This window comes from Limulus polyphemus, unplaced genomic scaffold (genome assembly GCF_000517525.1).
Source record: "Limulus polyphemus unplaced genomic scaffold, Limulus_polyphemus-2.1.2 Scaffold4836, whole genome shotgun sequence".
Taxonomy (NCBI): domain Eukaryota; kingdom Metazoa; phylum Arthropoda; class Merostomata; order Xiphosura; family Limulidae; genus Limulus; species Limulus polyphemus.
Window position 1 is genome coordinate 52,105 of NW_013670446.1, and position 12,820 is coordinate 64,924.

At 34.5% G+C, this 12,820-nt stretch overlaps 2 protein-coding genes across 5 annotated transcripts in view; one reads left to right on the plus strand and one right to left on the minus strand.

Moving 5' to 3' along the window:
* Positions 1–1,533: 1,533 nt before the first annotated feature.
* LOC106471756 lies at positions 1,534–6,988 on the plus strand. The gene is made up of 3 exons (XM_013932378.2): positions 1,534–1,676; positions 4,003–4,534; positions 6,527–6,988. Exons 1-3 carry the CDS (start codon positions 1,559–1,561, stop codon positions 6,654–6,656), a joined length of 780 nt encoding a protein of 259 aa, XP_013787832.1. The 5' UTR covers positions 1,534–1,558; the 3' UTR covers positions 6,657–6,988.
* A 265-nt stretch (positions 6,989–7,253) lies between these two features.
* LOC106471757 (DNA repair protein XRCC3-like) overlaps positions 7,254–12,820 on the minus strand; it is a 19,534-nt gene continuing 13,967 nt past the window's right edge. For all 4 annotated transcript variants that reach the window (XM_022400366.1, XM_022400369.1, XM_022400365.1 and 1 more), the window contains exons 4-7: positions 10,386–10,598; positions 9,388–9,530; positions 8,860–9,072; positions 7,254–7,594 (exon numbers count right to left, since the gene is read on the minus strand). In XM_022400366.1, the coding sequence (XP_022256074.1) occupies positions 7,322–7,594; positions 8,860–9,072; positions 9,388–9,530; positions 10,386–10,598 (842 nt within the window). In that variant the 3' untranslated portion in view covers positions 7,254–7,321. The remainder of the gene's footprint in view (positions 7,595–8,859; positions 9,073–9,387; positions 9,531–10,385; positions 10,599–12,820) is intronic.

Here is a 12,820-nt window from a genome sequence, read left to right on the forward strand (position 1 = left end):
GGTCAAATATCTGAAGTGTCCCGATAAATAAGCGTTAAACACAGTTATAGCTTACGAAATTTTTAGCATACCAATTACAGCAAACCAATAATAGATACTGTTTTTTGGCGCGTCGCGTTGGTTATATTTATAGGCGTGTGGAGAGTTTCTCGAAAATTCAGATAACGTAACAATGCAAAGTTACATTAAGCGTTTACGTACATACATATATTGTTGAATCTTACACTTGAGAATCTTCTACAACTTTAGAGAATAGGCGGGATTTTCGCAATACATATTTAACAGTATAAGCTATGTGTGTTTCTAAATATAAATTTAATTTAAACAAACGTGGATACTGAAATAATTATATAATGATAAATCCGTCACAACATACATTGGGGTATCTTACGATTTCATGATCTCTGGAACATTTTCTGCCTATTAATTTGACGTACTGGAAAAGCTACTAGGCTATTTAATAGCTATTTTGAGAAAAATATATGCTTGGATTATATCCTAAGTCTATATTAAAAATTAAAAAAGTATGGTAACATTGACGAATTTACTGTCGCTGTTTATTTCAAATACAATAACTTATGCTATTTTTTTAAAAACAATTTCTTGTGTATCGGTTTCTCTCTTTCATGAATAGGGCGGGTGTGGCCTAGAGGTTATTGTGTTCGGATTGTGAATCCGAGAGTTCTTTGTATAGCGGGAACTTGCCGCAAAAAGACGCTCCGCACTTTATGGCCATCAGTGCGCTATAATGGTAACAGTCAAATCCCACTATTCCTTCAAATGAGAGTAGTCCCAAGACTGACGGTGGGTGCTATTGACTAGCTGTCTTCCTTCTAGTCAATTAGTTCAAAATTAGAGACGACAATGTGCAGTTTTGCACGAAAACTGTAAAACAATTTTTTCAAGAGTTTATAAAATGTTATTACTGTTAATGTTGTCCTCAAATATTATCTTAAGTTGGTTATGTGGGAAGATCAGAGAAAATATGTGAACTGTAGAATTCAAATTGCAGATTACTTAGGGAGCGTCAGAAAAATGTGCAAACTGTAAATTCCTGTGTACAGGAGAAATATAAGTTTAGGCTCGCTCTAGTTATCTTTCTGAGGAGGGCGACACTTGAATAATTTTTAAAGGAACAAATTATTAATACGAGTTACATATAAACTCACTGTGAATTCTTCACAGCTGATATATATTTATAATTTTGTATTTGAGATATTCAGCAACCATTTAATGTCACTTTATAAGATGTTTTTTTTAAGTATAAGTTTAAATTATAACCTTAAGATGATCCCCACAAACGGCCTCTTATTTGCTTTGTGGCCCAGTTTGAAGCAGCGCTACCTGCACGCTTGTCCGCTTGACCTACCCTCCTAGTTAAGTTACGCCCATTTCTCTTGTTGCTGACGTCACAGAAGATGCTTGTAGTTCCGGGTTTGGGTTCCGATGTCTACGCCTTGTGGTAGTGATTTTCTTGTTCTCATCAATAGTAGGCCACGGACAAGCGGTAATAGGTTGCCACTCCACACGCGCGCCTGCACGGGCCACTGGAGGTCTCATGACCTCTCTCCAGCCTTTGTATAAAAGGAGTGAAGATGTTATTCCTAAATACAATTTTGAATGCTGCATTCCGGTTTGTGGTGGGGATTGTGGGCTGAAGTACGATCGAAACAAAGGTAAGATCGTCAGATATTATGTGTAGGGTCAACATGATCGAAGAAATTTTACAAAATATGAGACTTTAAAAGTTTACTTAATCAATTATTTGGTTAAAATATGTTTGGAGTTCATTAACCATACTCGGAACTTGTTTGATACACACAATAATTCAAAGTTTCCCGTGTTTTTAATTATAATGTATTTTCAAAAACAGCAGTTCAGATGAAAAGTTTGTTTAAAATCCCGTACAAAATTAATAGATTTTTTCAACCAGTGTCTTTTTTTAATGCAGTTAAATGAATTCCCCCCCCCCATTAATTTTCTTTAAGTTAATTGAAAACTAGAGGCAGACCATGCATTTAATAAAATAATTTGTTGTTCAAAAAGAAGCTTTCAAAGATATACTGTATACACGTGATCTTCTTCTATATTTAAAGTCAGCGTGTTTATTCAGTAAGTAATGGAAGTTAATTAACCAGAATTATTCTTTATTTGATGTTAAGGACAAATCTACACTATAGGCTATCTGTATTTGCCTACCGCGGCTTTCAAACCAATTTTTAGAGTTGTAATCTCTTAGACATACATCTGAGCCGCCAAGTAGCAAACAGAAAGAATCCTAACAATATAAAGAACATTATTTTATACGTGACATAAGTCACTAGAATTGGGCTTATTACATTTTCCTTTTACACTACAAAGAATTATTTTCACGCATATGCTTGTGTATGTAGATCAGTGTAATGTTATATCATTTTAGAGAAAAAATCATAATATGCATAAATTTCTTAAACATGATAGTGGTTCTGAATAAAGTAAGACTTTTTTTTAAATTTTTAAATTTAGTACTCAAAATATCTTATGGAGAAGTCTTAATTTATAGATATGTATATTATATATTATTTTAACTATCGAAACATTTAAAAAACATGAAAATCTTACAAGAAAAAGACACGTTAAAATCATTTATACTGTCTACGATAATTCACAAACTGTCTAATTTTGAAAGTTTTGTGCGCGTTAAAACTTGGTTTGTTAACTGAACCTAGTCATCTGTTTCACATATAGACGGTGCCTTTAGAAAATAAACGAAAGATCAGGCGGACAAATTACATATCCTCTTTGAAATAGTATGCTTTTCAATACATAAAGCCGCTAGGTGTCAGTAATCCCACATTTTAGTTTCCAGATCCACTACTAATACATAAAGCGTTCCCATGAAATGTTATACAATATAAAAAGGGGGAGGGGGGATCAAATTCTGAGGTAAAATGTGATATTCATTTTTTATCAAAATTTTAAAGCGGTAGCATTTTCTCGTCAGGTATAATGTGAAAATATGAGTACATTCTGCTGACATTAACTATTATGTTACATGAAATACTTGGGAATTTTATTACAGGTCACGTGATTTATTGGTCCATTACAAGATAAAATTTCTTCATAAAAACTGGTTTTCAATTAAGTTACCACATCTAGACCCAGGATGCGACCAAAATTAGGCTATGCTATTGTTCTACGGATATAGGTGACCTCTAAGAATAAACAAACAAAGCGCGCCCTTTTTGCCATGTGTGTCTTCCACGCTACGATGTTTTCTTCTTGAGGATATTGAACTCCTAGAAGTAGGTCAATGTTAAGGATGAGCGAGAACGACACGCAACAGGATGCTGCTAGTGGTTTTCTGTTTTATTATCTGGTGTGTGGATTTTTAATATTCATTCTACCATAGAAATACTTATAAGTAGGAGATTTCATGCAAAACGTACCATGCAGAACAAACAACAACAAAAAGACTGAACATATCTACGCTAAGACTCCAGAAACATTATATCACGTTTGATAAGCGCGAAATTCTGAAATGCTAAACTCCAACACCAGTTTATGGTGGTTATACAAAGCCTGCATGTTGAAATTTAATGTATACCACACGTCGTTTATAAAGCTGACAGTTCATACTCCTTGCCTCACCAACATCCTCTATTTTTTTGTAAGTGACACTTCAAAAGTTTTTATATTCTCTATGCTACTAACTCAGGAAAGACGTGTGTCAAATCTAATATCATCATCGCATTCTTGAAGTTTTAGGCATAAGTTTGTTCTTTAAATTAAAGTGAAAGAATGCTTCTGTAAAGCCATGTTGATAAAAACCTATCTGCTATCGGTAAAAAAATGTTAAGTTTAACTATTATGATCTGCTAATTATATAGTTATAAGATTCGTACGGTTGCTTATAATCACATTATACACACAACACATGTTTGTGTATATATATATATAAATTGTAACCTCGTACATAATGGCTTTACACCTTTTTCTATGTTTTTGTGGTTCTTTTTCCAGGTGTAAACATGAAGATAACTCTCTTCTTCCTGATACTCGTCCTAGCCTCAGCCAATACGTTGCCCAGTCCAGAGAACGATCAAAGAAACATAGAAAAGACCAAAAGCGAAACAGAAACCATCGCGGAAACGGCTCGAAACGCTCGTTATAGTAAGGAAAAATTTTCTTCCAAGTACGACAAGCAAAAGAATGATGTTAGTCAGTTCCTTTCTACCAAGAACATCATTCACACAATCGTCAAACTGTTCTTTGGAAGTAATGATGAAAGTGCAGCCACCTCGCGGCAAATATTAAATATTCTAGTGAGTTTACTAGATATGTTACAATCGACCTTCAGCCAGCGTGCCCGTGCACGAGGATTGCAAGGAACCATGGGAGATGCAGGGCTGGCTGGAGCAATTATGCTGCAGGGTTACGTGAAGTCCATCCTCACTAAAGACGAGCAGTGTATGCAGAGGTACTTATGCGAAGCAAGCAAGAAGGCCGTCGGTGAAAGCAAAGAGATTGGCTACTTAATGGCTCAGATCGGAGGGTAAGTTACAAGGCCACCCTGAATATTAATAACCCTAATTTCATCATAAACACATCTTTAACAGACGGTGTTTTAACGAGGCTGGCATTGCTGATTTTACACCTTTAAGTTTAAACTTCAGCTGATAGTAACTTAACTTATAAAGAAAAAATAAACAGATTCATAATTCTTCTTGCAACAACAGTTACATTTAAAACAGATAAACACTAGACCACGAAATTACCAGGGCAATAGCGTTTCTGTGTTGTTGTTTGTTTGTTTTTTATGTAGGGGGTGGGGGGTGGAGAAAAATGTAACACTTATGCGAGTTAAATCGCACTTTAGACGGAATTTTAAAATCTGGAGAATTAATTCTGACATCTCGGACAGGGGGTGGCGAGAGATCTCACCAGGGCGGATCTGTCTTTCCGTTGGACACGATCCTATATCAGTTTTAAAAACTAAGACCAATAACTTTAGTAATTAGTTGAAGGTGATCGTATAAGCTACTAACTATGACAACGAGGAAGAATCTTGTATATTTGGCCAAGTAGTTAGGGCGCTCGACTCGCAATCTGCGTGTCGCGGGTTCGAATCCCCGTCACACCAAACATGCTCGCCATTTTAGCCGTGGGGGCGTTATAATGTAACGCTCAATCTCACTATTCCTTGATAAAAGAGTAGCCCAAGAGTTGGCGGTGGGTGGTGATGACTAGCAGCCTTCCCTCTAGTCTTACACTGCTAAATTAGGGACGGTTAGCGCAGATAGCCCTCGTGTAGCTTTGCACGAAATTAAAAACAAACCAAACCAACCCTTGTATACTTGCTATATATGGGGCTTACAACTAGCGCAGGCTTAGTGCTCGATTTCTGTGGCCTTTAATCTCACTCAGTTCAGTTTTACAGGAAGTAATAAAAAAGTAGAGACTGGTTTAAAAACAACAATTCTACAAAACATTGCAATACGAATATTGAAATTTTTATGGGGCCCTTTTCCGTTATTTGGTGTGCAAGAAATTAAATTATTTGAATACATTAATGATATTTTTGCTTCGTTACTGTAAATAACTTTCGGTAAAATAAAATGAACAATGCCTTCCTAAGCGTTTTAGTGATAAATGACAACATTATTATTGGATTCCCACAAAACTGTTATAAATACCACTAGATTATACACTTATTGAAACTACAATATCGTTTCCTAATGCCTTTAAAGGTCAACGATGGTGGTACAGTTTTCTACAATTTAATTGTTATATACAGCAAGCCCGTAGCCAGGGGAGGTTCGGGGGGGGGGGGTGCGCGCTTGTCTATTAACATTTATATATTTTTCTTCCTTTGATAATGGCCCCTCATTATATAATTGCTTTTGTAACACTGTGCATATATGTGGGGAATAGTATTTTCATATCATCAGAGGAAATTTACTAAAATGTTTATTTGCAGTGATAAGAAAGGGACCATTAGATATTTCGGGATTTTTTTCGTCCCTGGGCACTAAAGTTACACATGAAACGAGTTCCACTTCGGACTAAAACGCCCCCCCCCCCTTCTAGGCCTGACTACGAGCTCGTCTGCAATAGTGCTGTTTATTTTCTAGTTCACAAATTATTTTTTATACAATTTATAGCTGTATCCAAATCAAATGGCATTCATAAATGCACGGATGTTCACATTAACACTTTTAACTTATTTTAATATTCCATGATTGTTTTAGTTTTTCCATATTAGGCAATTTAATATTTGGATAATGTTTTTGGAGGTTTTGTAATAACGTTTCTGTCATGTTTTAAAAGCAAAGGTAAACCTTTATCTATTTCGTGAACCTTCAGTTTCATTTTACCTATACACTATTCAGCCTCATTGTTTATTATGTACCTGAATAAAAAAAATCGAAATGATGAAAGATAAAACAGATTTCTTGCCAGAAATAAAGCTGTCATCGTGCAAGTTCTATGTTTATATAAACACGCAAAAAATTAATGTTTGTTCATTATTTCATTTCTACTTTAGTTATGCTGCAAGTTATGCCTTGGAAAACCAGAAAGCAACACCTTTTGAGGACAGTTATAATGCCTCCAGGAAAGGACGAAGTGGGGAGGACTGTTATACCACATATCAAGACTGCACTGAAGAACCATGATATTCACCTTTAGTGACATTTTATTATTTGCCTGCACGTGACTTCAACACTGTCCTACTTAGAATGACCAGTCTATACAACACATCACACCTAGGTCATCTGCAAGTGGACCCCGAGATAGTTATTCTAATAGGATAACTTGTCATTACCTCCCATTGTCTGCTGGTAATGGATGTTCCCTCTGCTGGTCAGATGTTGAATTTTTCTTTGTAGAGACAATTACATTGGGTATACATAGTAGAAGGAAATGTAAATTAGTTTGTATATGTATACAACAATCTGTCATTATTTATTTTTGTGCACCAGTTTCATTTCAATAAAAGTACTCTTGACATGTTTTTTTTTGTACATACTTTCCCAACAAGAAGACCTATTTTCTTAACACAAAGTCCAATTAAACAACAGCCTTACAATTTCACAATGATCAAGGTATACTACAGTTATAATAGAATTAACTTCATTCACATACTGCTATATAGTTATATAGCAACTGCCCACAATATCAAAATATCATACATAATTTTTTTTTTTAAGTGTGATGAGTAATGTTGTTTAATGTGTTAGTATGATAAACTATTATAAAAAAAACTTAAAGCATTTCAATAACAAATATTTAATAAAAAGTCTCATGTTTGAAGATAGAAAAACAGTAAGAAGGAAAGATTTCAAGAGCAGTTTTCATCCAATGATATTCCTCTCACGCAATCAGGAGTAACTACAAAATATGTATGGTTTGGTGGAAGATTAGGAGCATATAAAACTTGGAGTTTTCGAACAGGAAGATACACTTTCAACTGTGTGGTGGTTTCTTTATAAACATATGATGTACGAGACAGCATCACCCTCGTTGTCACTAAGTTTGACCATGCCAGTCCCAGGGATGGCACTATTTTCTCCTGTACGTTGGACCTGCCTCCTTGGTCTACCACTGCTGATACCTGTAATATGACAAGTATTGTGTAATAATGTTTTAAAACATACTTGATTACTTTTAATGCACTTGAAACCACTATTTTCTGTCTCACTTAATAATTAACAGAATGTTTTCTCTGTTTGTTTGGAGATATTTATCAATGATAATAACACCTGAAATGAGGTAACTACAGTAATATACATATATTCTCATACTGTAAAATCTGAAGAAAACTTGTGAAAGTTTACTGAAGGTATGAATAATGTGGTGAAACAACATTAATCATTATATGGAACAAGAAAAAAATAGTTTAGACCAAATAGTGTAAAAGATTAGCAAATAATATTATATTTGAAAATTTCTCAATATTCATTTAGAGTTAAAAAAACATCAAATACATAAATAAATATTACTTGGTTACACATTCAACTGTAACTGCCAGTTATAATACAGTGGAAAAAAATACTTCCCGTATTTGACAAATTTATATTCATGTTAGCTAGCTTATTAACATATGAAAATTGAATTGTTGGTATAAAAAAATAAGTAATAAATTATTTAAAGGCATATACATCATATTCATGCAAATTACAGTATTTCTCATGAGAGTTACTAAAACTTTTATTTCATGAAATATTTTGGTTCCTAAACTAATGTGGTTAATTTTTGAAAACAGTCTTTTACTTACCTTTTGTCTACAAAACTTATCTCAAAAATAAAGTATAGCATGAAATTAGGCAGCCACAATTAATCAGTAGCGATTCAATACTCAAGCAAATTTCTAACACACCAGGTGGTTTTATGTTTTAATTTTTTGGTTGTCAAATATTATAAATTTTGTTTTTATGTAATTTTCCTAAACTATGGCATTATGCTACAGTATGTTAAGCATAGCAATTCTATTAAAACCATTGTTAAAACTACATTTTTCGTGTTTTTTTTATTGCAAAAAGGAATGCAAATATTCGCATAATACAAGACTGTGAGTAAACACATTATATTCTCAACTGGACTAGATCCCCTTGGAAGGCAATTAATCAATTACAATTTGATTACAAGGTACTAATTAATTGATTAAATATTTCTGTAATTGTAAGAGCCCTAGTAAAAAATATATTGTAAACAGTGAACATACATAACTTAAGACTCAACAACTATCTAAAATATACTTGTTTTATTAAAAATAGTTTTACTGAAATAAGTTATATTTTTAAGAACCTTGTTTGACTTTTCTACTTGTAAGCAATAAACTAATATTTGGTATTTATCTAGTCAAAATGAACTGTATACCTGATTTATGCAGATCACAACAGCTCCAAAGTCCAGTGCTATTTTGTGAAGAAGATGACCAAGTGTTTGGAGGTCATGTGCACGCTGAGCAATCTGATTCAGATCATATTCACAGCGAAAGAGAGCTGCCACTGAGTCAATAATAATAAGCTTTACTTTCTTTAACCTGAGAAGGTTTGGTAATGTTACTTTCACACATTTCCACATACTTTCCTATAAAAATGAAAAGAGACTAAAAGTAATATAAACTGAATTTGGTTAATATTAAAAATATTAGTCAAATATGGAAAAAATTTAAAAAGTTACTAATAATAACTGAATGCAGAAATCTGTGTTAGCTATCTGTAGATTCTAGTTATAACCAAACTTTTGTAAAGATATCTACTTTGTTACACCTTGATGGCAACAACCGCATGTCTGCAATTTTTGAAAGTAAATACAACTGTTTACTCTAGATTTCTTTTAAGTTTTTTAAAATATAAGTTACAAAAATGTTTAAAAAAAAAAGGTCACAATAAAACCTCTTACCACATCACCAATTTGACTAATGTATATTTGATCACTAAAGTTGATCTTAGATGCTTCATGTGGCTTGTTTTTTTTAATTCCTTGAATCAATTGCTGAAGTCTTTTACTTGGAAAACTATCTTCTGTACAGATGTAAGCTACAGCTATAGATCATTCAGTAAAAGCAAAGAAAAAAGTCAGTAAAAAACTAGTGAAAAATCTCCATCACATACAAGACTTTGTTTAGCAAGTTATACAAGAATTGGAAAGTTCAAACGCCTTCACGTGTACATGCACAAAAGTGACAACTAAATCAAGTGGGCTAACTCTTATTAAGTGTGTTCCTACAAAACAAGTTGATGCACAAAATGAGGCAACTCAAATCAAGTGGGCTAACTCTTATTAGGTGTGTTCCTACAAAAAAAAAGGTTTATACACAAAATGATACAACTCAAATCAAGTGGGCTAACTCTTATTAGGTGTGTTCCTACAAAAAAAAGTTTATACACAAAATGATACAACTCAAATCAAGTGGGCTAACTCTTATTAGGTGTGTTCTTACAAAACTAAGTTTATGCAAAAAGCTAATACAACTAAATCTAGTGAGCTAATAAATATTATTAGGTGTGTTCCTACAAAACAAGTTGATGCATGTACAACTGAGAAAATTGGGCTCCATGCCATAATAAAAAAACTGAAGAGTAAATCTAAGTAATCATTTCATTGCCCAACTAAGATGTTGTACTGTACTTCACATCAGTTTCAAGGTTTGTACCACACAGTTGCCTTAGTTATTCCACTACCAGATTCATACTTACTGAACAACCATTTATTTAGTTTTACTTGTATGCCTTCTAATAATACTTATTTAAAAACAAATCTATCATTTAATCCCATCCTTCTATTTTGTACAGGGCAATCTTGATGTACAATAATATTCTTTTTAATTTCTGAAGCTAAGATTAACAGATACTCACTATAGAATCAACCTATTTATAACTGTTCTTATATCAACTCGCCTGCATTAAGGCCACCAATGTACTCTGGAAGCTGAGCTTGTAGTGACAACTGAAGACAAAACTGGGTTTTCCCACTGGCACTTTCACCAGCTATTTCTGTCACACCTCTCATCAATAATCCACCTCGTAAAAACTGATCAAGCATTGGACAACCACTGGAAAGCTTTCTAATGACTAAATCAGGTGGACATTCTGGTAGCTGCAGTTTATATGCTGAAAGGAGAGTGATGAGAATGAAGTTACTGTAAAATACTATTTCAAAATTTGGAAAATGTAACAGATTAAGTGTTCATGCAAAATTAAACAAAAATCCAATTATTTCCTTTTTTGTTTTGAACTTTTACTTGAAACATACCTAAAAATAAAAGGCAACTCTTATTCACGTTGATGAGGTTGCAAACACACTTGATGGTATCGTTGCAAACTTTCATATTTGAGGGTAAGGATGCAAGCTTTTATACATAACGGTAAGGTTGAAATAATTCAAGGCATACTATCAAATATAGCATATTGTGTAAAGTTTAAATTTTTGTTAAAAAATATGAACATTATTTAAAGTATAAAAACAAGAAAATATGCACTGGTTATATAAACACAAAATTTTAAGTGTATGTAATGAACTAGAAGTTGGTTTAACTTTTATGCACTTGTCTCAAATGTTCCAGTACAAAAAAATATGTTTAATAACTTAATTTATTTACTTTTATGTACAATCTAAATTATGTGAGAATTATCATTCAAAAACATTACTTACCCCTCTGCACTACTAACAGATATTACTTTGCAAGCAACTGCTGAGGAATTTCCAGCATATATTAAAAGCCATTGTGATCCCTCTACCTGACTGTAATTTAAATTTTTAAGTAGCTACCATGTTTATTCTTTCTATGCTGATTTATCATGAATTCTCAAATCTATGTTTCTTCAATATCTTGAGGCACAGGTGATCCTCTTCAGGAATTGTTTATAACTGTACCAATGACAACTGCAGGCATATTATCTGTTCAAGAAGTTAACACTATACTGTATCAGGTTACTGATTCTTTTATGCCTACTTCTTCTCCAGTTCAGGTCCCTCGTCATTCTGTTTCATTATTTTCTGTGGAGACTGCCTCGCTTTTGGACAATTTTGATAAGCTTTTCCTACCTCCAGCCTTCACTTATGGTTCTTCTCTCCCTGATGAAGAACAGGTACCTCCTCCTACTAGGTAAATCATGATGACTCTCAGGTTCCTTTACTTCATGAGCCTCCATCTTCTGACTTTCTCCCTCCTTTCCCAGATATTCATGTCCATGCTGATATCTTTCTCTCCCAATTTCTCCTTGTCCTCCTTATCTTCATGACTCATTTTCTATGGCCTGTGGTTTTGACCCATATATATTTCTTGAACCTTAGTCTCTTGAATCCCCCCTGTCAACTTGGGGTGCTCCTCTTTTGTTTCTTTCTTTGCAGCAATCTACTCATCTACATCATACCTTTGCATAACTCCTTCTCTACATCTACCCTTCACCTTCTCACCAAGGCTGTTTGATAATTTTTTAGGGAACACCCATTATTCTTTGATTCCAACCTTGGTTTCTGTTATTCCTCCACTGACTCTGTTTTGACTTGGATTCTGTTTTTGGGGTCTTCTCTGTCACAGAGTGTTTTTTTTGGTGTCCACCTTCCTTTCTCATATCTCCATGATTTTTGTCTTACTTCTTTTCTTAGAAATCATCTTTAAGGGTGTACCCAACTCTTTGGAATCTCAGGATGAAGCTGCTCATCATCGTCTTCCTGGCTTCCTTACTCACTTGACTATGGATACCTCCAGTCAGCGACCCATCCTCAGTGGTCATGATGGGCTAATTCCTCTCCTGTTCCTGATTCAATCACTTCTGTTCATCATCCCTCTTCCCACAGGGCAGATTATAAGAGCTCTTGGCAGTGATTGTGTTTGGCACTGAAACTTGGATCTGGGCCAATCAATGCCCGCCTCTTCTGCTTTGCACATTTGTGGACTCCCTTCATCAGCAATCCTTGGGTTGTGCGAGTTCTTTTGCAGGTCCTTTCCCTGCAATTTTTGTACTCCACCTCCTCTTCTTCCTTATATTCTCCCCTATCCTCCTTCCTCCAATCCTCTGGGTAATTCACATCTTCAGGACATGGTAGCCTCCCTGTTGGTGGTGGAAGTTATACCTATCCTCCTTCCTCCAATCCTCTGGGTAATTCACATCTTCAGGACATGGTAGCCTCTCTGTTGGTGGTGGAAGTTATACCTATCCTCCTTCCTCCAATCCTCTGGGTAATTCACATCTTCAGGACATGGTAGCCTCTCTGTTGGTGGTGGAAGTTATACCTATCCTCCTTCCTCCAATCCTCTGGGTAATTCACATCTTCAGGACATGGTAGCCTCTCTGTTGGTGGTGGAAGTTATACCTATCCTCCTTCCTCC